Source organism: Oncorhynchus tshawytscha, linkage group LG08, assembly GCF_018296145.1.
Source record: "Oncorhynchus tshawytscha isolate Ot180627B linkage group LG08, Otsh_v2.0, whole genome shotgun sequence".
Lineage (NCBI taxonomy): Eukaryota > Metazoa > Chordata > Actinopteri > Salmoniformes > Salmonidae > Oncorhynchus > Oncorhynchus tshawytscha.
In genome coordinates, this window is record NC_056436.1 from 18,086,758 (window position 1) to 18,113,127 (window position 26,370).

Consider the following 26,370-nt stretch of genomic DNA (forward strand, 5'->3'; position numbering starts at 1 on the left):
CAAGAACCTGAGAAAAAATCCAACCGGGAAGTGGGAAATCTGAGATTTGTAGTTTTTCAAGTAATTGCCTATTGAATATAGTGTCTATGGGGTCATATTGCACTTCCTAAGGCTTCCACTAGATGTCAACAGTCTTTAGAACCTTGTTTGAGGCTTCTACTATGAAGGAGGAGGGAATGAGAGCTGTTTCAACCAGGTGTCTGGCAGAGTGCCATGAGCTCAGTCTCGCGCGCTGCCGTGAGAGTTAGCTGCTTTCCTTTTCATTTCTAAAGACAAAGGAATTCTCCGGTTGGAACATTATTGAAGATTTATGTTAAAAACATCCTAAAGATTGATTCTATACTTCGTTTGACATGTTTCTACGAACTGTAACGGAACTTTTTGACTTTTCGTCTGGACCTAGTACTCACGCCTCATGAATTTGTATTAGTGGGCTAAACGCGTGAACAAAAAGGAGGTATTTGGACATAAATTATGGACTTTATCGAACAAAACAAACATTTATTGTGGAACTGGGATTCCTGGGAGTGCATTCTGATGAAGATCATCAAAGGTAAGTGAATATTTATAATGCTATTTCTGACTTCTGTTGACTCCACAACATGGCGGGTATCTGTATGGCTTGTTTTTGTGTCTGAGCGCTGTACTCAGATTATTGCATGGTGTGCTTTTTCCGTAAAGTTTCTTTTAAATCTGACACAGCGGTTGCATTAAGGAGAAGTGGATCTAAAATTCCATGCATAACAGTTGTATCTTTTATCAATGTTTATTATGAGTATTTCTGTAAATTGATGTGGCTCTCTGCAAAATCTCCAGATGTTTTGGAACTACTGAACATAATGCGCCAATGTAAAGTGAGATTTTTTTATATAAATATGAACTTTATCGACCAAAACATACATGTATTGTGTAACATGAAGTCCCATGAGTGTCACCTGATGAAGATCATCAAAGGTTAGTGATTAATTTAATCACTATTTCAGATTTTTGTGAGCCCTCTCCTTGGCTGGAAAATGGCTGTATGGTTTTCTGTGACTAGGTGCTGACATACCATAATCGTTTGGTGTGCTTTCGCTGTAAAGCCTATTTGAAATCGGACACTGTGGTTGGATTACAACAAGTTTATCTTTAAAATGGTGTAAAATACTTGTATGTTTGAGGAATTTTAATTATGGGACTTCTGTTGTTTTGAATTTGGCACCCTGCAATTTCACTGGCTGTTGGCGAGGTAGGACGCTACCGTCCCACATATCCCATATTCCAAACATTTACATATGTTTTTCAACAGGTCAATGACCCAACACATCTCCAGGCTGTGCAAGGGCTAGTTGACCAAGAAGGAGAGTAATGGAGTGCTGCATCAGATGACCTGGCCTCCACAATCCCCTGACTTCAACCCAATTGACATGGTTTGGGATGAATTTAACCGCAGAGTGACAGAAAAGCAGCGAACAAGTGATCAGCATATGTGGGAACTCCAAGACCTTTGGAAAAGCATTCCTCATGAAGCTGGTTGAGAGAATGCCAAGAGTGTACAAAGCTGTCATCATGGTAAAGGGTGGCTACTGTGAAGAATCTCAAATATATTTTGATTTGTTTAAAAAACTTTTTTGGTTACTACATGATTTCATATGTGTTATTTCATAGTTTTGATGTCTTTACTCTTATTCTATAATGTAGAAAATAGTAAAAATAAAGAAAAAAACTTGAATGGGTAGGTGTGTCCAAACTTTTGACCGGTACTGTATATATACATATATTTTTTTTATTGGGGGGGGGCCTAAAAGACTGTAAAAACACCAGCAAATCAAGTGATTTTTAATTGTGGAAATCTGTCCCAAAGTATGCTGATGCATAATAGAGAGATATACAAATGTAAGCAAGGCTTGAAATTATTATGTTTTAGTCAAATATTGCAGTCAAATTTGCAGTCTACAAATTATGTGTAATTATATTCGGGCACCCTGACAATCCACTGTGGCTGAATCTAGTTGATGATCCCTGCACTACTGCAACACTGGCATTACAGTCCCCACTGCTCCCTCATCTATTCACAAATGTCAAATAAGGACAATAGCATCTGGCTGCAACCTGAAATGAAATCAGTCTAGTGTACGATAGAACAGGGATCATCAACTTGATACAGCCGCGTGACGATTTTTTCTTGAGTGGATGGTGAGGGGCTGGAACATAATACAAAATAACTTGTAGACTGCAAATTGACCGCAAGAAGCCAAACAGATATCATATTTGATGTAGTCTGTTAATATATATGTTGATTATGATTGGATGACTGATGAACATACCTCGCCATGGTAGATGAGGATCTGGAAGAAGGTGTCCATGAGAAGGATGCGATCAGGAAGGATACTGCTACTGTCCAGCAACACAGGCTAGGAGAATGAAAAGTTCTACATTTAAACCACATGTAAACAATACTAATAGCAGGATACTGAACTAAGGCTAGGAGGAGAGAAACATGACACCATCTTAAACCACTGCCCTCTAAATGAAATGTCATCCTTCTAATGCAGCTCCAATCAATAATACTGTTTAATGACTAAACCAGGTTGGTTGAGGTATGGGGGGGTTAATCCATTTATCACTCCAGTGTTATTAATCTGCAAAATTGTAATTATTCGCCTACCTCCTCATGCCTTTTGCACACAATGTATATAGACTCCCCTTTTTTCCCCTACTGTGTTATTGACTTGTTAATTGCTTACGCCATGTGTAACTCTGTGTTGTCTGTTCACACTGCTATGCTTTATCTTGGCCAGGTCACAGTTGCAAATGAGAACTTGTTCTCAACTAGCCTACCTGGTTAAATAAAGGTGAAATAAAATAAAAATAAAAATAGGGTGTCATTTGAAAGGTAGCCTAGGTCTCTGCTAATCTAAAAAAAAAAAAAGGAACACCTGAAGTGCCAGAAGAGTTTCACGGTTAAATGACTAAGACTAACATGCTGACCACACCGCTCGCGTTGCAAAATAAATTCACACATACATGTTATTCAATCATTGCACCCACACTGCCTGCGCGCCTCAGTGAGCATCTGCTTGGCCAGGCTCTAAAATAGAAATAGGTTCTATTTGTGACGCTCAACGCGCTGCAAGTCTGGCCTCTCCCATCTCCTCATTGGGTTTTAGGAGCATATACCCACGTGAGTGATTGAAAGATTAACTGACATTCACACTCCAGTCGGTTGTAGTAATGCACCGTAAAGTTGGTTGCCAACCGCCATATAAAGTCCAAAGAAGTAAAAAAGATGCCAGAGGAAGGAGGAGAGATGACGAGAAAGGAATTTGGTTTACCCTTTTATGTGTGGATTAATTGTCGAGGACCTTGTGCAGTAGAGGACCTTGTGCATTTCAGGTAAAATAACAACCAATGTTTATATCCCAGGATAAATTAGCTAGCAACAGTAAGCTAGCTAGCTAAATTGCCATACATGTTTAATGCTTTTTGACCTGTCCACAAATTAAGATTGGTTCAGAGTTTTTGTTATTTCAACCTGCGTGTTGTGATTGTGTCTGGTGTGAGGGTACAAAATCAACAGGCGCAGGCAGGTTCACGCACCCAGTTTGGTCAGCATGTAAGTCCCAAATGGCACCCCATTTTCAACATAGTGCACTATTTTTGACTAGAACCCCGTAGTGCACTATCTAGGGATTAAGGAGCCATTTGTGACGCAACCACTGTTAAATAACTTACCCTTTTCAGAGAGGTGTGTACTACGCTGTCTGTCTGTAAGGTGTTAAAAATCACACTGTTGATATCTGCACTGAAAAAAACGCTTGTCTGGAACACATTACTGTACTCACACACACTACACTAATTAACAACAAGGTAATCTGTTATAAAAGGACCGGGGTATTTGTGCACTCTCTCTCTGTTGACCTGAGCAACACAGCTAGGCTTGCAGAATGTGAGTGGGAGGGAGGTGGGAGAGTCAGAGAGATTTAGGTCTTCATAAGGCATCCATGATTTACGTTTAGAAAGAAGAAGTAAAGCACATTTTTTCAATGGAAAAATAAGTGTGTGAGTGTCTGTGTGTGTGTCTGCTTGTGCATGTCTGTGTCTGTGTGTGTCGGTCTTACCTCTGGGGGCCCGTTGAAGGAGTAGGCATAGAGAATGGGTTGTATCATGATGAGAGACTGGGTCAGGTCCTGACGCATGAACTGGTGTCTGTAGTACGAGCTCTCATCTGGACTGTTGTTGAACACTTGCAGAAAGGGAGACCTTCTCAGATGGAACATAAACTGAGGGACACAGGAGAAGCAGGTTTTAAAATGCATTCCATCATGCTGCCAAAGCTATAATGTGCATTTTAAAATCATTTTTATACAAAGACTGAAACATTACTTTAAAAAATATATTTTTACCGTTAAGCTATTTATAACACATCTGTGTACTAGCTATAACTGTGTTGTTCTACTAAAGAGCCAATCAGTCATTCAGCACATGATCACTTACCTGGGGATAGAGAGAAAAGGTTTCTGAGAAGCGGAAGGAGTTGGGATCATCCTTATGATAATCTCCAAACTTCTGACACTGGAAAGGAGAGAGAAAAAGGCAATGAAACAGGAGACCTACCAGAAAGTCCTTCCGGAGTCTACACTTAAAAATAAAATGCGACTTCACACTTCATCACACTACTTGAGCATGCCTGATAGCCTGGAAATAGCTACTTTCACTGGTTAGCAGTAGGAAATAATGATATTGTTATATTTCAACATCTCCATTTTTTAAAAACCTGGTCCATTTATGAAGGCTCTGTGGAGGGGAAAATAAAGCAGCCCTCTGCCTTGACCCCTGCCAATCTTCCATGTCATGCGTTGCTCTGTCTTACCTATAAGGCTCTGGCCAAAAGTGGTGCACTATAAAGGGAATGGGGTGCCATTTGGGATGCAGACACTAGGAATAGTAGTGAGAATACTGTCTTACCAGTCGGATGAGCTGTCTATCCAGCCAGCGTAGCACGTCGGGACCCTCCTCCGTCTCAGCGCGATACACAGCCAGTCTGGCCATCAGGATGGCTGAGGCCTCCTGGTCAAATGATGCTGCAATGCTCTGGATCTGGGTCCCTGCATCTGCCCAGCTGAGAGAGGCAGAGACAGAGAGAGGAGAGAGAAACAACCTACATAAGCATTGCATATCATTTGACGTAAACATGTTTGTTTATTTCAGTTGTAAGGTTCTCCTTTATAAGGCAAGTGATACTACCAACACGAATCTCTACTATAGTTAGTATGGTTACATGAGTTAAATAAGGGATATGAAGGCCTCCCGGGTGGCACAGTGGTCTAAGGCATTGCATCGCAGTGCTAGCTGTGCCACCAGTGACTCTGGGTTTGAGCCCAGGCTCTGTCGCAGGTGGCCGTGACCGGGAGGTCCATGGGGCGACGCACAATTGGCCTAGCATCGTCCGGGTTAGGCCGGTAGGGATATCCTTGTCTCATTGCGCACTAGCGACTCCCGTGGCGGGCCGGGTGCAGTGCGCACTGACCAGATCCCTAGGTGTATGGTGTTTCCTCCGACACAATGGTGCGGATGGCTTCCGGGTTGGATGCGCGCTGTGTTAAGAAGCAGTGCGGCTTGGTTGGGTTGTGTATCGGAGGACACATGGCTCTCGACCTTTGTCTCTCCCAAGCCCGTACGGGAGTTGTAGCGATGAGACAAGACAGTAACTACTAACAATTGGATACCATGAAATTGGGGAGAAAAAGGAGGTAAAACAAATATAATAAAAATAAAATAATAAGGGATATGATGTCAGATGTTTTGTTCAGGTTGCTTTGACATTGAAAAGCCTTTAAGCATAATAAGCCATTTAAATGAGTAAGTCCACCCCAAGTAAATTGAACTGATGTTTTAAAAACAGTCTGGGACTCTGCTTATCTATACAAATTTCCACTTGCCACTGCCCTGTCACATGTTGAGCATTGTATAAACACAGATCTCATAAGGTAAAATACAATAAAATACAATAACTAACATGAACGTCAACATTGATCAAACACAATACTGAGAGTTACATCACAGCTCAGTTAGTATCTACATAAATACACATTTAACAGTAACAACCAAGATAATCTCCTCTGATCACAAGACAACAAACACACTTTGCCCTCTTTCCCTACCGCGTTGCTATGGAAACAAGATGCATTTGCAGATGCAGTTCCATAGTGGAATAAAAAGTGGTAGATAAACCTCCAAGTCTGTAGTTACTTTGAAAAGAAGATGTGAATGAAGAATCAAATCCAGATTCATATGTTTGTGTGTTTTTATAAGTTTTATGTTTTGAAGTGAGTTAAATACGCAATCTGTGTGTGTGTGTGTGTGTGCGCGCATGTGTGTGTGCGTATTTACTTTCTGGCCGTGGTGGTGACTCGGATGCGTTTCTGGCCACTGGAGTGTTGGTACTGGGTGACGTACTGGACCGCGCCTCGGCCCCCCTGGGGTATAGGTGCATTATGCTGTGTAGAGGAGACAAGAACGGTTGGTAGGATCATTAGAAAACAATTGAGAACAAGTTATCTGATTATGAATGTACACATGCACATGTTATAAAACAACGCCAAGATATGATAAATGTAAATTACCCATCTAACTAGGCTAATATAAGTGGGTGGTGCCTGTGAGTTTTATTCAAATGGTTTTCCCTGTACAAACACACATAACTTCTACTGCCTTCTGGACAACTTTCAGAACAACTGAAATAATTGGGTGATATGAGGGGGCTTAATAATTCATAATAATTCATTAATAATTCATGATTGGGAGCTTTGATCGAATTAGAGGCAAGCTCCTTACCAATAACCCCCAAAACACTCCAGAGCCAAATGGCTCATTAACTGTGCTGCAGCCATTAGAGTGGAGGAGAGGATATTGGATCTCAAGCTTTTGTTTACACAGAGAGCATCTCTCTCCCTCTCTCACTCCTCAAAAATCTAGTGCTTGAAAGTAAGTTGTTCTGGTCTGTTTTTCTTTCCCTTCCACACTCTAATAGATAGTGTATAGTAAGAAACAAGCTAAGCCCTTGTACTGAACTCCACAGGCCAGAGAATAGGAGGATAGCTTGATGACTTGGAGAGGACCATACCCTCCCAGAGAACAGCAGGAGACTGACACATCACAACAGCAACCGGTTCCCTGGAGCCCCAGAGGATCGACACACACAGGATAACGTGACTTTACACGTCAGACTCTGTCCACCAGTCAGTCAGCCAGGCAAGTCAGTCAAGTCAGCCAGTCAGTGCTCATGGACTGAACCAGGCGAGAGGAGAGTTAGCAGCCAGCCAACCCAGGGAGGCCGTGAGGATGCCGGTGGCCCAGGTCTATGCAGCTCTGATGGTGGTCTCCAGTCTGTTCTCTGTGTGTGGTAATGTGGTTTTATTACTGGTGGTTCTTCTTAACAAGGAGCTCCGCACCGAAACCTGGGCCCTGACCCTGAGCTTCTGCCTGAGTGACCTCGCCCTGGGTCTCTCCATCATTCCCTTCGGAGTCCACAACAGCCTGTTCAGAACACAGGGCTACCCCAGCGACGGGCCCCTCTGCCAGGGCAGCGCCTTCCTCTACCTGCTTCTTCAGCTGGCATCCATCCACTCCCTGACCTGGGCCACGATTGACAAGTTTACAGAGATCTGTTTCGCCCTGAGCTACAGCACCATCTGCACGTCCAGGAGGACCAGGGTGGTGCTGGTCCTGGTGTGGCTCTACGGCCTGATCAACGCAGCCTTGCCACTCCTGGGCTTCGGCCACTACAGCTACAGCAGCACCAGGTTCCTGTGTGCCCCCAGCTTCCAGCCAGACTACAGGGGCTTCAGTCTGCTCTTCATCGTGGTCGGGATCATAGCACCCATACTCATCATGTGCTCCATGTATGCGTACATTGTGTATATTGTGAGGAAACAGGTGCGGCGAGGGACATTTGTTTGCAATGAGCAGCACTGTTTTTATGTCCCTGCTAATAACTACTTCAGGAGCTCCTTAGTGATGGTGGCAACTGTGGGTGAGTCTCATTGGTGCTTATCCTTGTGAATAGTACAGTGAAGCTATTGATTTGTTGATGCCATTTATTTCAAACAAAGTCAGGCATAAGCCTTTGATTATGACCCTTTGATGTACTCTGAGCACTGAGCACAGACACATAATAAAAGCCTTTTATGTAAGGAACAAAATGTCAAGGTCCATCAGTGGCTGTTATTCACATTTTTCTGTTGGCTACATTTATAGACGGTGAAATTCAGTCTTCTTGAATTTGTTAATATTAATGTGCTACAATCACAATAAGGCTCATTGTTATATATTTGCGAGTTTCCATAAATATACCAAATAGAATTCTTGTAACATTCCCGTAATTAATCAAATAACTGCCTGTCTGCATTTCTCCATAAATATACTTTTCTAACGTAATTACTCTGATAATCTCCTGTCTTAATTCTCTCCCTTGTAAGTGTGCCTGCTAGTGTGCTGGCTGCCTTACATCACCACCTGTTTCTATGAGACGTTCAGTGGCCATGACCCGCCAGCAGCAGCCTCAGCCGTGGCTACCTGGCTCATCCTCCTCACCTCCGCTCTCAACCCATGGATCAACTCCATGACGCAGACGTAAGCAATAGCCAACAACTGCTCGCTGGGCGCCGATAACATGGACGTCGACTGAGGCAGCCCCTTGCACCTCTCTGATTCAGAGGGGTTGGGTTAAATGCGGAAGAAACATTTCAATTGAATGCATTCAGTTGTCCAACTGACTAGGTATCCCCTTTCAACTAGCCCCAAACAGTCACTCAGACAATATAAAGTCATTTCAATGCTGTCTCAGGAAGAATAAGGCTCAATCTTATACCTCAATATAAAGCCACTCAATATCCTTGTGGTCCATCAATGGCCACATGAAACCAAAATCAGAGGGAATTGAGAAGTGATCTTGATTCAGACGTAAGGGATAAGCAATAGGGCTGGGACCTCACAACACTATCAAGATATTTAGGTGCCAATACAATATGTATTGCGATTCGATACTGCGACTTTATTGTGATTTGATGTTCCAAACACACACACACACACACACACACACACAAAACTATCCAAAAAAAAGAGTCTTTCTATTTAAATCTCCATAGAAACAGCCCCTCTCAACATTGATTGACTGAGGTTAGAGGAATAGAAACCCATGGATTTGGAGATGAAAATGAGGAGGGTATCAAGTTGATTTTGATTGGAGGTGTTTCCGTGCTTTGGACCAAATGTTACCACCTCCCAATACTAAAATATATACACAAACACAGTGCCTTCGGAAAGTATTCAGACCCCTTGACTTTTTCCACATTTTGTTACGTTACAACCTTATTCAAAAATGGATTATATAAAACAAATCCTCAGTAATCTACACACAATACCCCATCATAACAAAGCGAAAACAGGTTTAGAAATTCTTGCAAATGTATTAAAAACAGAAATACCTTATTTACACAAGTATTCAGCCCCTTTGCTATGAGACTCGTAATTGAACATCCTTGAGATGTTTCTACAATTTGATTGGAGTCCACTTGTGGTAAATGTAATTGATTGGACACTATTTGGAAAGGCACAGCCTGTCTATATAAGGTCACACAATTGACCGTGCATGTCAGAGCAAAAACCAAGCTATGAGGTCGAAGGACTTGTCCGTAGAGCTCAGAGACAGGATTGTGTCGAGGCACAGATCTTGGGAAGGGTACCAAAACATTTCTGCAGCATTGAAGGTCCCCAAGAACACAATGGGCTCCGTCATTCTTAAATGGAAGATGTTTGGAACCACTAAGACTCTTCCTAGAGCTGGCCGCCAGGCCAAACTGAGCAATCGGGGGTGAAGGGCCTTGGTCAGGGAGGTGACCAAGAACCCAATGGTCAATCTGACAGAGTTCTAGACTTCCTCTGTGGAGATGGGAGAACCTTCCAGAGAACCTTCCATCTCTGCAGCACTTCACCAATCAGGCCTTTATTGTAGACTGGCCAGACGAAAGCCACTACTCAGTAAAAGGCACATGACAGCCCGCTTGGAGTTTACCAAAAGGCACCTAAAGATTCTCAGACCATGAGAAACAAGATTGTCTGGTCTGATGAAAACTCTTTAGCCTGAATGCCAAGCGTCACATCTGGAGGAAACCTGGCACCATCCTTACGGTGAAGCATGGTGGTGGCAGCGTCATGTTGTGTGGATGTTTTTAAGCGGCAGGGACTGGGAGACCAGTCAGGATTGAGGCAAAGATGAACGGAGCAAAGTACAGAGATCCTTGATGAAAACCTGATCCAGAGCGCTCTGGGGCGAAGGTTCACCTTTCAACAGGACAACGACCATAAGCACACAGCCAAGACAACGAAGAAGTGGCTTCAGGATAAGTCTGAATGTCCTTGAGTGTCCCAGCCAGAATCCGGACTTGAACCCGATTGAACATCTTTGGAGAGACCTGAAAATAGCTGTGCAGCAAAGCTCCCCATTCAACCTAACAGCACTTGAGAGGATCTGCAGAGAATAATGTGAGAAACTCCCCAAATATAGGTGCCAAGCTTGTAGGCACAGCCTGTCTATATAAGGTCACACAATTGACCGTGCATGTCAGAGCAAAAACCAAGCTATGAGGTCGAAGGACTTGTCCGTAGAGCTCAGAGACAGGATTGTGTCGAGGCACAGATCTTGGGAAGGGTACCAAAACATTTCTGCAGCATTGAAGGTCCCCAAGAACACAATGGAAAATAGCTGTGCAGCAAAGCTCCCCATTCAACCTGACAGCACTTGAGACGATCTGCAGAGAATAATGTGAGAAACTCCCCAAATACAGGTGCCAAGCTTGTAGCGTCATACCCAAGAAGACTCCAGGCCGTAATCGCTGCCAAAGGTGCTTCAACAAAGTACTGAGTAAAGGGTCTACTTATGTAAATGTGATATCAGTTTTTATAAGTAATAAATTAGCTAACATTTCTAAAAACATGTTTTTGCTGTCATTATGGGGTATTGTGTGTAGATTGATGAGGGGAAAAAACGATTTAATACATTTTAGAATAAGGCTGTAACGTAACAAAATGTGGAAAAAGTCAAGAGGTCTGAAGACTTTCTGAAGGCACTGTATATTATTTAGTAGGCCTATATGTAAAGTCAAGACTACATTAAGAATAGTCTGATGGATGACAATACTATCACTTGTGAATTATGTATTTATTATCACGTGAATGATGCCCATAGTGTGCAGTAAATCAAGAACCAGCGCATGCCTTTTTTTGCAACTTTTTCAAAAAGTTACATCTTATTTCTGCGTATGTATCCATTCATTTTAGATCACCCCGACTTTACAAGTTTGTAGGACTTTTTCAAAAAGTCGCACACCTCATCTAGCCCAGCCCATAGGCCTTATTGTTTGATAAGGTTTGTAATCACAACTAAAGTGGCCTAATAACTTCTTGAAATTAAGCACATTAATCCGCTTTACAACAGGTGTAGAGCCTAACTGGCATACATTGGATGACATGGGTCCCATTATGCCTGGCAAAAACCAAACACTGCATTTCACAGTAAGAGCCTCATATCAACGGTCAAGAATGGTGATGGTTTGGGGATGCTTTGCTGCCTCAGGACCTGTACGACTTGCTTTAATAGAAGGAACCATGAATTCTGCTTTGTATCATATAATTGAGCTGAAGTTAAAGTGCAGCTGGGTCATGCAGCAAAACAATGATCCAAAACAAACAATCAAGACTACATGAAAATAGCTAAAAAGCAACACATTTGAAGTTTTGGAATGGCCTAGTCAAAGTCTAGACCTAATCCCAATTGGGATGTAGCGGCAGGACTTGAAAAGGGTAGTTCATGCTTGAAAACCCACAAATGTCACTGAGTTACAGCAGTCCTGCATGAAAGAGTGGGTCAAAATTCCTCCACAGCATTGTGAGAGACTGATCAACAACTACAGAAAGCGTTAGGTTGGTTGGAGTCATTGCAGCTAAAGGTGGCACAACCAGTTATTGAGAGTAAGGGGGCAATTACTTTTTCACACAGGGGCATTGGGTGTTGCACAACTTTGTTTATGAAATATGGAATTGGAATTTTGTTATTTGTTCACTCAGGTTCCCTTGATCTAATATTAGGTTTTGGTTGAAGATCTGATAACATTCAGTATCAAAAATACACAAAAGTAAAGTGAATTAGAAGGGGGACAAATACTTTTTCATGGCACTGTATAATATATAATATTTCTACAAATCGATACTTGGGAGTCAAAATATTGAGATAAAATCATCCAAAATAATAATATGTAACTCTAGGATTTTTTCCAACAACACTTAAAATCAATATCCCAAACAGTCCTTCAATAATATAGTGAGTAGTTCTCTCTCTCATTCAACAAATATAAAGAACGAGGCTTGAAGGCCCCTCAATAGCCAATTGAAACAACTCCTGATGGAATTGAGAAGCTAGCTCCAGAACATTTCTAAATGACGACTGTTATGAGGGGGAAAAGCTGAGCGCTTGAGATTATGAAATGAGCTTCTCAGTGTTGGAGCAGAGCTGTAGAGCCGATGAGGCCGAGCGGCTGGCTACACTGCATTGTTGGTTATTTTCTCTACCCCTCTCTCTCTAAATTCAATCTCACTCACTCACTCACTCTCCCTCGCAGGCGCTACAGAGCGGCTCTGCGGAAAAGCCTGAATAAAATACGACGGTTGTTCCAGCGCCATCTGAAGAACTCCTGCCCACAGAGCACCGCCATCCAACTTGAGATAGTGAGCCAAGATCACCACCATCACAACATCTCCAACCCATCACTCTTGTCAGAAGCAAACTCCAAAACAGGGTCACCAGAGGCCAAATCCATGTCAGAGGTGACTATGGAGGATGGTAAAGACACTATGGACACTACACTAGGCCAAGACTCTGTCACTGTGGAGCCATCTGGAAAATAGCCTGACTACAGACTAAAATACAGACCAACTACAGACTTAATTTTATGAATCCCAGGACTCCCTGAAAAAAAAGTGGCAATTGTTACTGAGTGAACAAAATGAATGAATGAAATGAAATACAATACAGGTTGGGACTAAACACCAGAGAAGGATCATTGTGGTGACAGGATGCAACAGACAGACAGTCTCTAGTATGACCAATGGGATTGTGACACTTGTGTCTTAAGTGGATCTATACACGAAGACCGCCATACCAGCGATCTTATTTGTTCTGTTTCTAACTAAAAAGGTTAGCTTAAAATGCACATTGTACAGTCAATCAGGGACATTGGACCATTGTCTGTTTGAACTACAATGTTGAACTACAATGTTTGAACTAGATTGCAAACTGTACTAAACCGTACATATACAGACATTACTGTCTGTCCAAATGTGTTCTTCCTCAATAAATATACCTATGGCAACACTGCCTATCTAAAATCATTGAAATGTAATCTTTCTGTTTATCATAACTGGATGTATTGGATTAAAATGAATGTGATCATCTCAATTACATTTATAGATCCATCTTATACTACTGTATGTTTCATAAAGAGGCCATAGTGGTTTAATATATGAGCACACCATCTGGTGGCATAGTGATGCTGTTGCACCTCTATCCAGTACCTCTGACCAGCCCAGTACAGCAGTGGAAGAGATCATTATGGAACAGCTAGTACCCTCTATGGTGGTGCAATCAAATTCACTGAGTCTTTGGCACAAGTGGAACATTGCTCTGTGGATCACCTAATCTCCTAATTACTGTGATATAAAAACGACTACTCAGAAACCTTGCCAATAAAAAGCTTTTCACACAAAATATGGTAACATTACACAAAATATGGCAGTTATTGCCAAAAGTAGCTTAGTGATCACAATCCAGAGTGTGTAATATGAAGGCATACCTGATTGACCACTTCAAAGTACAGTGCCAGAGTGGTGTTATGGTCAAGACCACATATCTTCCATTGAGATGTGCCCCCTGTTCCAATTTCCTTTAAGGAAACAAACAGAAGGGATCAGTATCAGAACGACATTGTTCTAGAAGGGATCAGAAACAGAGCAACGTTGATACATCTCCTTCGGCAAAGATTCAGGACACACAATATACTGGATTAACAACTACAGTTACAAAAGTGTTGACCGGTCAAAAGTACATATCAGCTGATCGATGATGTAGAGTATTCACTGTTCTATGTATTTGACATGGACTCACATTTTCAGACACACACGGCCCTTTGGCATTTAATGACACACATGGCCCGATGGCTCCTGAAATCTTGATCTCTCGAGATGTCTGAAATGAAGGACAGATGATATTAGAAGATATTAGCAGTTTGCGCACAATTCTATTTGGTAAAATACAAAGTCAAGAAATCTATATTTCCCATAGAGTTTTATGGATAGAATCAACTATCCAAGAGAGCATGTCCCTCTGTTCCAATATCCACACTACATAGAAGCAATGTATTGGGTATGCGTAGATATTGGAACAGTGGCTGTGTTCTAAAATGACACCCTATTCCTTAAAAGTGCACTACTAGTACACTATATTAGGTAAAACGGTACCATTTCAGACACCGCCAGTCTGTGCAATGGCTCTACCTTTATCTCCAGAGTGCCAGCGAAAGCCATCTTGAAGGCTCCAGCCACATCTTTGGTAAAGACCCTCTGGAAGGTTTGTTTGAATAGTGAGGTGTTGAAAGAGTCTGCCATCACCATGTAGCCTCTGCAAAACAGATATACACATAGGAGTTCAACTATACATAGGGTGAATCTCAGAAGTCTCTCTTCGCCGCCTCCTCTCTCCTCGCCTCCTTCTCTTCCTCAAAGCATCAGACGAGAGCATTGGAGAAGAAGAACAGAGGACAAACTCTCCTCTTACTATGGGAGGAGACAGTGTTATTGACATATTTGTGTGTGTTCAGCGTATCAAATGGCACTATATTCCCTATATAGTGCACTACTTTTGACAGGGCCTTGTAAGTCCTGGTCAAAAGTAGTGAACTATATAGGGAGCCATTTTGGACTGAGCCTGTGTGTTCACCAGACAGAGTGTCCTCACCCGGTGTGATTGGAACAACACTTCATCTCCAGAAGTCCGGTCTGGTCCAGAGCACAGGCATAGATGTCTATGATGTGACCGTTGATGGAGGCACGGCTCGCCAATGCCTCGTAATGCTGAAAATGAAGGAAAAGGGTTTTACCCCAACTTCATACAGGATAAAAAGAGGATCCAATATCAGGATGTTTTCTGGATCTGGATCCCCCTGATCTGCCACAACTGATAAATTCATTGTTTGGGGAATTTTCTATTCTACCTAACTGTCCAACTTTTATGGTGATTGTTAGTTCTCAAATATTATGAAAAAACACTTACGAGGCCCGCCCAAGGATTTCCATGGCAGAAAAATACCATAATATACAGAAAACGGTAATACCCGTTTAACTTGTTATGCTAAAACACATCTAGCCATTTAACTGATTGTCTCACTTTAATGTGGTGTAACACACAACTTCATCATTCACAGACAGTGGCAACGGACCTGAAAAAAGGTCTAAATAACAGGAAAAGTGAACCGTCAAAGGTTGAGCCAAAACTTACTTTGGTCCCCTTTTTCATGAACTTGGCGTTGTCCTTCTCAATGTCGTGCCAGGAGCGAATAGGGGTCTTTAGCTCATCTCCTACCACCATGCCTGGACCCTGAGTTGCTGGTCCACCGATGAAGGTCATGATGCGTGCCCCAGTGTTCGGGAAGGTGCACTGGATGGTGGAAAAAAGGGACATTTTATTACAAAACATTTCTATGAAGCGGAGTAAACAATGCAACCAAACACAGACTAAAGCTAGTAATCCTGGTCAATTCCCACGGCATAATAGGTTTATACATCTTACAAATCCTACTTCATACAGGGAAATATGAATTTGAAGTAGTGTGCGGGGGCTGATTAGACTAAAATGGTAATATTGAAAATGGTGTCATTGAAATATGTACTATTACATTCCAATGACAAATATGAACAGACCTGGGTTTTAATATTATTTAAAATCTTTCAAACACTTTGAAAACAATTGCTTCAGTTTGCCTGAGATGCCAGATAACTATTTTATTGGTGCCGTTAGGTCAGGAAAAATGTATCAAACCAAAGTATTTTAAATATTTAAAATACTATTTGAACCCAGGACTGCACTGAGGCAGTTTATATTTCTGTCTAGGTCTAACCTCCAGCAAGCCAACAGCGATGGACATGGCCGACCCTAACGAGCGGAGGGGCCTTTTTCCCTGAGTGACAGGCCAGGGGTCCCTCTGGAGCTCTCCAAGCAGGTCTGTCAGGTTCATGTCAATCTTCTGGACAGGCTGGAGGAATCTAGGCAAAAGAAAATAAGTCCTAAGATTAGTCTAATTTTGTGTCATGCTAAATTATTTTAATGTACAGTACCAGTCAAATGTTTGGACACACCAACTCATTCCAGAGTCTCTTTATTTCTACAATGTAGAAAACTATGAAATAACACATATGGAATCACATAGTAACCAAAAAAGTGTTAAACAAATCAAAATATATTCTTCAAAGTAGCCACCCTTTGCCTTGATGACACATATTTAATAGGTTTGATGTCTTCACTATTATTTTACAGTGTAGAAAATAGTAAAAATAAAGAAAAACCCCTGAGTGTCCAAACTTTTGTCAGGTACTGTATGTACTGCCATGGCATTGGTGTGTGGCTGTATGTGTATTTTTTTCTTATACATTCAATAAAATCAGTCAATTCAACGAATCTACAGACCACAATCAAAAAGGTACTATACTGAACAAAAATATAAATGCAAAATGTAACAATTTCAACGATTTTACTGAGCTTATATAAGGAAATAAGTCAGTTAAAATGAATTAATTAGGCCTTAATCTATTGATTTCACATGATTGGGCAGGGGCGCAGCCATGGGTGGGCATGGGATGTCATGGGCCCACCCACTGGGGAGCCAGGCCCAGCCAATCAGAATTAGTTTTTCCCCACAAAAGGGCTTTATTACCGACAGAAATACTCCTCAGTTTCATCAGCTATCCAGGTAGCTGGTCTCAAACGATCCCACAGGTGAAGAAGCCGGATGTGGAGTCCCTGGGCTGGCGTGGTTACATATGGTCTGAGGTTGAGGCCGATTGGACGTACTGCCAAATTCTCTAAAACTGCGTTGGAGGTGGCTTATGGTAGAAATATTAACATCAAATTATCTGGCAGCAGCTCTGGTGGACATTCCTGCAGTCAGCATGCCAATTGCATGCTCTGTCAAAACATGAAACATTTGTGGCATTGTGTTGGTTGACATAACTGCACATTTTAGAGTGGCCTTTTAGATTCCCCAGCACAAGGTGCACCTGTGTAATGATTATGCTGTTTAATCAGCTTCTTGATATGCCACTCCCGTCAGGTGCATGGATTATCTTTGCAAAGGAGAAATGCTCACTAACAGGGATGTAAAAAAATGTGAGAGAAAAACTTTTTCATGGTCTGAAAAATGCCTGGGATCTTATATTTCAGCTCATGAAACATGGGACCAACACTTTAGATGGTGCGTTTATATTTTTGTTCAGTACACAATGTCAAAACAAGGCTGTAGACTGTAGTGTGGTTTACCTGTTGGAGAGGGGGGGCTGTGGAGCTTGTGGTCCCCGTCCTGCCTGTGCAGCAGTGGGTTTGGTCAAGCCCAGCATCTCCTGCAGCTGCTTGGCGTTAAGGTCTTTAGTTCCCCTGAAGACGTAGCTCTTTGAGATGCCATCGCAGCCCAGTTCGTGGACCTGGATCATGCGTCCGAAGGTGATGAGGCCAACCAGGGCTGTAGGAGGCAGCAGCGACAGGGACATCTGTAAGGACTCCTTCAGAGCCTGCAGGTCTTCATCCTCCATGCAGGTGTCCACCACGTACAGGAAGACCAGAGGCATCTGGGGACCTCTCTGTGGGGTAAAGAGAGAGAACCTGGTCAACTATCCTATTGCATAAAACAGTGAAAGGATGCTAGAATCCAACAGATGACTGACAGTTTCATTTTCTGTGGGGGCCAGGGGGACAGCAAACAAATTTTAAGGTGGACTAATAAAAACAATGACAAAATGGTTTTCAAGTAACATTATCAAGATGTAAGAGAGGTCTATCACAGGCCTTGTTTTAATGTACTAGATGAAAATGAAATAACATACGTGTAGGAAAGATGAGATCTTATCTGAATGTTGTTAAAAACTATTATAAAACGGATCAAATTGAGATAAATCAAAATATTTTGATTTGGGGAAAAAAAATACTGTATTACAATTCGAGAATCCAGCATCGATCAAATAGAAACATTACCTGGACAACATATTCAATGGTGGAGAACTGTGGCAGCAGCTCAGCTGGCTGGTTCACCTCTGATATCCCAGCATAGGTAGGTGGAAACTGATTTCTCTGATAGCAGAAGTTGCAAGCCCACAGTTTGGCTCCGTAATCCACTTGGCTAGGTTGAGAGACAAAATGATTATGGTAAAAATCTGAGAGAGAATTACCACACAGTGTAGTTGTAAACAATACAACTCTATGCACAAGGATTACGAAGATAATGTACAATTCACATACACATTTACTGGAAGAATGTGCAGATGCAAAGTTTGGTAACAGAACTACGGTAAAATGTCTCAGTTTTTTATGCAACCACATTTTCCAAAAGCTCTTAAAAATCTGCTCTGAATTACAATTCAAAGATGTGGCATGACACATTGAGTTTGAAAAAAATATATACAGTATTTTGGTTATTCAAATACAGTAGGAGACAGAATCCGGTAACAGAATAACGGTAACAGAATGACATTCCCTGATCTGTACTATACAGAAATTCAGCATTATGGATATGTATATCATTCTCTTTTAGAAAACATCTACCAGAAAGTCTCAAGACCCCTTTTCCCTCTGTTTGACCAGAAACCAAAGCCTTTACTTACTCCAAATGTTTTATATGCCTTAATTTCTCAAACATATAGACTCTTAGCTTTCATTTGACACTCAATTTGACATGCTCCTATGAACTTCACATGTTGGTGGTCATTTTGCCTTTTACATGGAAATGCTCCCAGACTACAACTATTTAAACAGTACATGTGAACCTTCTGAAGACTGAGGATGTGTAAATCACCTGTTTACAGTTAGGCTACAAATGGAGGAATAGTCATGGATGAGGGAGGGAGAGAATAGGGCAGGGGTCTCCAACCTTTGAGCATCAGTGCCACTTTTACAAAATGAAACATTGTGAGCTACTGATGTTTTTTCTTTAAAAAAAAAAGGCACATTCTTCTCCTCTCCGCTGCAACGCAACTCAGCTCCAGTTCCTTAGTGTAAAAGAGAAAGACATGCACCGTTTTCCGTCAAGATACCTGGTAAAATAATGGTTAATAAAAAATCTCTAAAGGGGCCCTATAAAATCGGTGTTTTTTCTCCCCAAATTGTTTAATATTTTCCAAAATTATGTTCCTATTTGTATTTTTCCTGGTTTTAATTAATTTCACACTAAAAATTACAATGGTTCAGAGAAACAACGAAATTGGATGTTCCGAGTCGATGTTTAAATCACATCAGAAGACCATTTTTGGGGGGGGGAGGTACAGAAAAAAAAGTAACAAATGTAGATTTGTGTAATTCCCCTTTAATTGCGCATCGGGACCTTCAATTGCACATCTAGTGTGCAATGTGATCTAATGTGCCAGTTTAGCGATGATTCTGTACGGCTGCTGCTCATTTCATGGCAAAGTTTTCAAATAGATACAAATAATATACTTTTGCCAGGTAAGCCTACTGTGCAGTTAACATTTAATTGAGAAGGTTTTGGGGAAAGTATTTCTGTCAACTCACAAGACGGTAGAGGTTGACCGATTATGATTTTTCAACGCCGATACCGATAATTGGAGGACCAAAAAAAGCCGATACCGATTAAAATCGGCAGATTTCTATTCATTTATAATAATGACAATTACAACAATACTGAATTAACACTTATTTTAACTTAATATAATACATCAATCAAATCAATTTAGCCTCAAATAAATAATGAAACATGTTCAATTTGGTTTAAAACAAAGTGTTGGAGAAAAAAGTAAAAGTGCAATATGTGCCAAATAAAAAAGCTAATGTTTAAGTTCCTTGCTCAGAACATGAGAACATATGAAAGCTGGTGGTTCCTTTTAACAAGACTCTTCAATATTCCCAGGTAAGAAGTTTTAGGTTGAGGTTATTATAGGAATTATAGGACTATTTCTCTCTATACCATTTGTATTTCATGTACCTTTGACTATTGGATGTTCTTATAGGCACTTTAGTATTGCCGGTGTAACAGTATAGCTTCCGTCCCTCTCCTCGCCCCTACCTGGGCTCGAACCAGTAACACATTGACAACAGCCACCCTTGAAGCATCATTACCCATCGCTCCACAAAAGCCCCCCTGCAAGGTGAACAACTACTCCAAGTCTCAGAGCGAGTGACTTTTGAAACGCTATTAGCACGCACCCCGCTAACTAGCTAGCCATTTCACATCGGTTACACCAGCCTAATCTCGGGAGTTGATAGGCTTGAAGTCATAAACAGCGCAATGCAAGCATTGCGAAGAGCTGCTGGCAAACGCACAAAAGTGCTGTTTGAATGAATGCTTACGAGCCTGCTGCTGCATACCACTGCTCAGTCAGACTGCTCTATCAAATATCAAATCATAGACTAATTTTAACATAATAACACACAGAAATACAAGCCTTAGGTCATTAATATGGTTGAATCCGGAAACTATAATTTCGAAAATAAAACGTTTATTCTTTCAGTGAAATACGGAACCGTTCTGTATTTTATCTAACGGGTGGCATCCATAAGTCTAAATATTGCTGTTACATTGCACAACCTTCAATGTTATGTCATAATTACGTAAAATTCTGGCAAATTAGGTCGTAATGAGCCAGGCAGCTCAAGCTGTTGCATATACCCTGACTCTGCGTGTAATGAACGCAAGAAAAGTGACACAATTTCCCTAGTTTAATATTGCCTGCTAACATGAAATTCTTTTAAGTAAATATGCAGGTTTAAAAATATATACTTCTGTGTATTGATTTTAAGAAAGGCATTGATGTTTATGGTTAGGTACATTCGTGCAACGATTATGCTTTTTTCGCAAATGCGCTTTCGATAAATCATCCCCCGTTTGGCGTAGTTGGCTGTCTTTGTTAGGAAGAAATAGTCTTCCCAGTTCGCAATGAGCCAGGCAGCCCAAACTGCTGCATATACCCTGACTCTGTTGCACAGAACGCAAGAGAAGTGACACAATTTCCCTAGTTAAAAGAAATTCATGTTTGCAGGCAATATTACCTAAATATGCAGGTTTAAAAATATATACTTGTGTATTGATTTTAAGAAAGGTGTTGATGTTTATGCTTAGGTAAACATTGGTGCAACGACAGTGCTTTTTTCGCGGTGATAAATTATGATAAATTAACAGGCACCGCATCGATTATATGCAACGCAGGACAAGCTAGATAAACTAGTAATATCATCAACCATGTGTAGTTTACTAGTGATTATGTTAAGACTGATTGTTTTTTATAAGATATGTTTAATGCTAGTTAGCACCTTGGCTCCTTGCTGCACTCGCATAACAGGTAGTCAGCCTGCCATGCAGTCTCCCTATGGAGTGCAATGTAATCGGCCATGATCGGTGTCCAAAAATGCCGACTACCGACTGTTGTGTATACTTGAAATCGGCCCTAATTAAATCGGACCCAATTAAATCGGCCATTCCGATTAATCGGTTGATCTCAACAAGACAGTTATCACATCAACTGCTAGTGATGGGCATTCTAAGTATTTTCTGTGAGCTGGATATTTTGGCTCCATTTACCTAAAAGAGTCATTCATTTGGCTCCCAAATGGCTCTTCGTTCAGTAAATCTTAGAAATTGAACTAAAACCATGAAAAAAATAGTACACCTTTAAATTAAAGACTAAAATGTTGCCTATCATTATCTCTGATCGTGAAATGTGAGTTGAAATAAATGTTTACCTGATCAAATTACTTACTGACCTGCAAAAAAAATGAAGACAAAATGTTACGCACTAAAGAAATTAGTGTGGACCAGATGACTAATGGCTTCTTCCTTGCTGAGCAGCCTTTCAGGTTATGTCGATATAGGATTAGTTTTACTGTGGATATAGATACTTTTGTACCTGTTTCCTCCAGCATCTTCACACTGTCCTTTGCTGTTGTTCTGGGATTGATTTGCACTTTTCGCACCAAAGTACATTAATCTCTAGGATTCCTGAGCGGTATGATGGCTGCTTGGTCCCATGGTGTTTATACTTGCGTACTATTGTTTGTACAGATGAACGTGGTACCTTCAGGCGTTTGAAAATTGCTCCTAAGGATGAACCAGACTTGTGGAGGTCTACAATGTTTTATCTGAGGTCTTGGCTGATTTCTTTTGATTTTTCCATGATGTCAAGCAAAGAGGCACGGGGTTCGAAAGGAGGCCTTGAAATACATCCACGGGTCCACCTCCAATTGATTCAAATTATGTCAATTAGCCATGACATAATTTTCCAAGCTGTTTAAAGGCACAGTCAACTTAGTGTATGTAAACCTCTGACCCACTGGAATTGTGATACAGTGAATTATAAGTGAAATAATCTGTCTGTAAACAACTGTTGGAAAAATGTCATGCACAAAGTAGATGTCCTAACCAACTTGCCAAAACTATAGTTTGTTAACAAGAAATTGGAGTGGAGTGGTTGAAAAACAAGTTTTAATGACTTCAACCAAAAGTGTATGTAATCTTTCGACTTCAACTGTATATTACTGTAAATATTGATCACTTTCCCTGTGTATGATGATATATTTTGATACTGTGAAACTGTTATACATTTTTTTTAACCTCCTGTTTCAGGAAGTGTTGTCACTGACTATTGCCCCTATTTATAGGACCTTCCACCCCCATCTGGGATATGGATGCCTGATGAAGACCTAAGGGTCGAAACGTTGATGTAAATAAATATCACCTGCATGAGCAGCAGTGTGCGGCGTTTTCCATGAGTTTTCCTACAACTCCAGCACCTGCGGAAAGTACCTGGATGTGTGTATGTTCAGCTTTTGTATCAGACCGTATACCACGAGTATGACAAAACATGTATTTGTACTGCTCTAATTACATTGGTAACCAGTTTATAATAGCAATAAGGAACATTGGGGGTTTGTGATATACGGCCAATATACCACAGCTAAGGGCTGTATCCAGGCACTCCGCGATGCGTCGTGCATAAGAACAGCCCTAACATATGCAGCTCAAAAAGCAATAGAAACAGCATGCAAATCAGGGAGCCAAATTACATTTGCGATTCGGTTACCGACTTCACCAAAAAGAGCTGTTCAAAAAGAGCCATTTGTTTGCGAACGACCCATCACTACTGACTACACAAGGAGTGCTAGACAAACGCCCGCACTACACAGACAGAAATGGGCAATATTTCTGGAAATGAATTGGCAGATATTGGCTTTATAAGCCAGTAGTGTCTAACTGTAACCGATTTGAAATCGCTAGCTAGTTAGCGGTAGTGCGCGCTAATAGCGTTTCAGTCGGTGACGTCACTCGCTCTGAGACCTGAAGTAGTTGTTCCCCTTGCTCTGCAAGGACTGTGGCTTTTGTGGCGTGATGGGTAACGATGCTTCGTGGGTGTCAGTTGTCTGTGTGCAGAAGGCCGGTTAGGGGCGAGGGGATGGACTAAAGTTAAACTGTTACATAACCAGGGGTGGGATAATGTCAATGTTGCGTTGGTTAGATAGCAGCTGGGAGTTTCCGGTGTCTGATACAAGGTAGATTTGTTTATGACAGTTAGAGGTGGAACACATGAAAATTGCATGTACTTTCAGAATTGTTTTGCGAGCTACACATAGGTGGTCGGCAAGCTACTGGTAGCTCGCAATTGACCCCTGGAATAGGGAATGCTCCTTTGTTCCAGTGAAAAATAAAAAAGATTTGGAGCACAATTATCAAAATGTACCAGGCATTTATACACTAAGTGGCCAGTTTATTAGGTAAACCACCCTGATCACAAAAATGGTTCACTCATACAGACAGTGAGTCACGTGGCCGAGCTATATAAAGCAGACAGGCATCCAGTTAGTGTTTGAGTGAACGTTAGAATGGGCAAAATGAGTGACCTAAGCGACTGGGCGTGGAATGATTGTCAATACCAGGCATGCCGGTTCCAGTATCTCAGAAACGGCCGGCCTCCTGGGCTTTTTACGCACGACAGTCTCTAGGGTTTACCGAGAATGGTGCAACAAACAAAAAACATCCATTCAGCGGAAGTCCTGTGGGCGAAAACAGCTCGTTGATGAGAGAGGTCGAAGGAGAATGGCAAGAATTGTGCAAGCTAACAGGCAGGCCACAAACAGCGCAGTACAACAGGGGTGTGCAGAACGGCATCTCAGAACGCACAACTAGTCGGTCCTTGTCACGGATGGGCTATTGCAGGAGAAGATCAGAACAGGTTCCACTCCAATCAGCTAAAACAAGAATAATTGGCTACAGTGGGCAGGAAATCACCAAAACTTGACAATTGATGAGTGGAAAAACATTGCCTGGTCGGACGAATCCCGGTTCATATTGTGTCATGCTGATGGCAGCCAGGATTTAGCATAAGCATCATAAGTCCATGGCCACTCCTGCCTCGTGTCAAAGGTACAGGCTGGTGGGATGGTGTGGGGAATGTTTTCCTGGCACACGTTAGATCCCTTGATACCAGTTGAGCAGCGTTTCCATGTCCCAAATAATTCAGGCTGTCCTGTAGGCAAAGGGGGTTCCGGCACAGTACGAGATGGGTGTGCCTAATAAATGGGCCACCGAGTGTAGTGTATATCTGCTTTATTTGAAACGTGAAAAATACAAAGTGAAAAAGTATTGTTGTCTCACCAGAGCGGGTTAAGGACAGCGCGGCAGGTCGCCCTGCTACACAGCACAGGCTCATACTGGATGGGGGGCAAGTCTGGGCGCTCCTTCAGGGGGGTGAACAAAGAGGCCACGGGGACCACCATGCGGGTGGCCTCCAGACGACTGGAGGGCCAGACGTTCCAGCTGAAACGCACCCCATCACGCTCCTCATTCTGGGCGATAAACTCTGGGAAGGTCGCCATTCCACCCTACAGACTGAGAAGGAGAGAAAGGAGTGTCTGCGTGTTATAGAAATATAGGCTATACATTTTATGTCATGATTCCATTTGATATTTCAACATAGCATAAATTATATAATAGTCCACTGCACTGCAAGGAGTCTCATAATATTATCTTTTTTATAATTGCCTGGCTTTTTACCATTGCAGTGTCCTGAGATACCCTTTTGGACTTTGAGCATAATGTTACACTCCAGCATGTTTACTTCCAATTTGAATGTGTCATATCAATATACTGGTAGAGGAAATGCAGTCAAATATGATGTAACCTATGCTATGGGAAATTCTGGCTTACTTCTAAATAAGGCAAAAAAAATGGGTCTAAAAATCATGACTAGAACCTGGCTAAGGTACAGAATATGATCCTGACTGTGACCCACTTCTTCACCCACTGTCTGATCAAATGTTCAAAATAATTTACTTTGAAAACACACTGAATCTGAATAGAAATCCAATCAACAGGTGTAGACCTTACAGTGAAGCACCTAACCGACAGTGCAGTTTTAAAAAATACGGATAAGAATAAGAAATAAAAGTAACAAGTAATTAAAGAGCAGCGGTAAAAAAAATATATATATATATACAAGGGGTTCCGGTTACTTGGGGTAGTATGTACATGTAGGTAGAGTTCATTAAAGTGACTAAACACAGATGACAACAGAGTGTGGCAGTGGTATGGAGAGTGGAGGGGGGGGGCAATACGAATACTCTGGGTAGCCATTTGACTAGATGTTCAGGAGACTTATGGCTTGGGGCTGGAAGCTGAATTGGAAGCTGCTTGGACCTAGACTTGGCGCTCCGGTACCGCTTGCCTTGTGGTAGCTGAGAGAACAGTCTATGACTAGAGTGGCTGGAGTCTGACAATTTTTAGGGCCTTCCTCGGACACCACCTGGTATGGAGGTCCTGGATGGCAGGAAACTGATTTAAGTTTCCCTGCATTAAAGTCCCCGGCTACTTGGAGCCCCGCGTCTGGGTGAGCAATTTGCATTTTCTTGTTCGAATACAGCTCATTCAATGCTAGTGAATGCATAGTGGCGCCAGCTAGTAGTAAGTTCATTGTATTGAACTATCACTAACCTTTGCGGTCTCCTGAAGTCACAATATTTGACCTGATGAGATTCTATCAGAGATGCAAATGTTCACAATTCCTTAATAGTTAAAGGTC

The 26,370-nt window shown here is 41.7% G+C and overlaps 1 protein-coding gene across 1 annotated transcript in view; it reads right to left on the bottom strand.

The window, feature by feature from the left end:
- The window catches only part of LOC112256849 (protein transport protein Sec23A), a 37,385-nt gene that overhangs the window by 10,161 nt on the left and 854 nt on the right, over window positions 1-26,370 (bottom strand). Inside the window, exons 2-15 of the mRNA XM_024430391.2 lie at window positions 24,948-25,181; window positions 18,329-18,473; window positions 17,621-17,937; window positions 16,206-16,350; window positions 15,587-15,745; window positions 15,047-15,162; window positions 14,587-14,710; window positions 14,198-14,278; window positions 13,887-13,976; window positions 6,373-6,479; window positions 4,948-5,101; window positions 4,477-4,554; window positions 4,101-4,262; window positions 2,307-2,393 (exon numbers count right to left, since the gene is read on the bottom strand). Of these exons, the coding sequence (XP_024286159.1) occupies window positions 2,307-2,393; window positions 4,101-4,262; window positions 4,477-4,554; window positions 4,948-5,101; window positions 6,373-6,479; window positions 13,887-13,976; window positions 14,198-14,278; window positions 14,587-14,710; window positions 15,047-15,162; window positions 15,587-15,745; window positions 16,206-16,350; window positions 17,621-17,937; window positions 18,329-18,473; window positions 24,948-25,168 (1,986 nt within the window). The 5' untranslated portion in view covers window positions 25,169-25,181. The remainder of the gene's footprint in view (window positions 1-2,306; window positions 2,394-4,100; window positions 4,263-4,476; window positions 4,555-4,947; window positions 5,102-6,372; window positions 6,480-13,886; window positions 13,977-14,197; window positions 14,279-14,586; window positions 14,711-15,046; window positions 15,163-15,586; window positions 15,746-16,205; window positions 16,351-17,620; window positions 17,938-18,328; window positions 18,474-24,947; window positions 25,182-26,370) is intronic.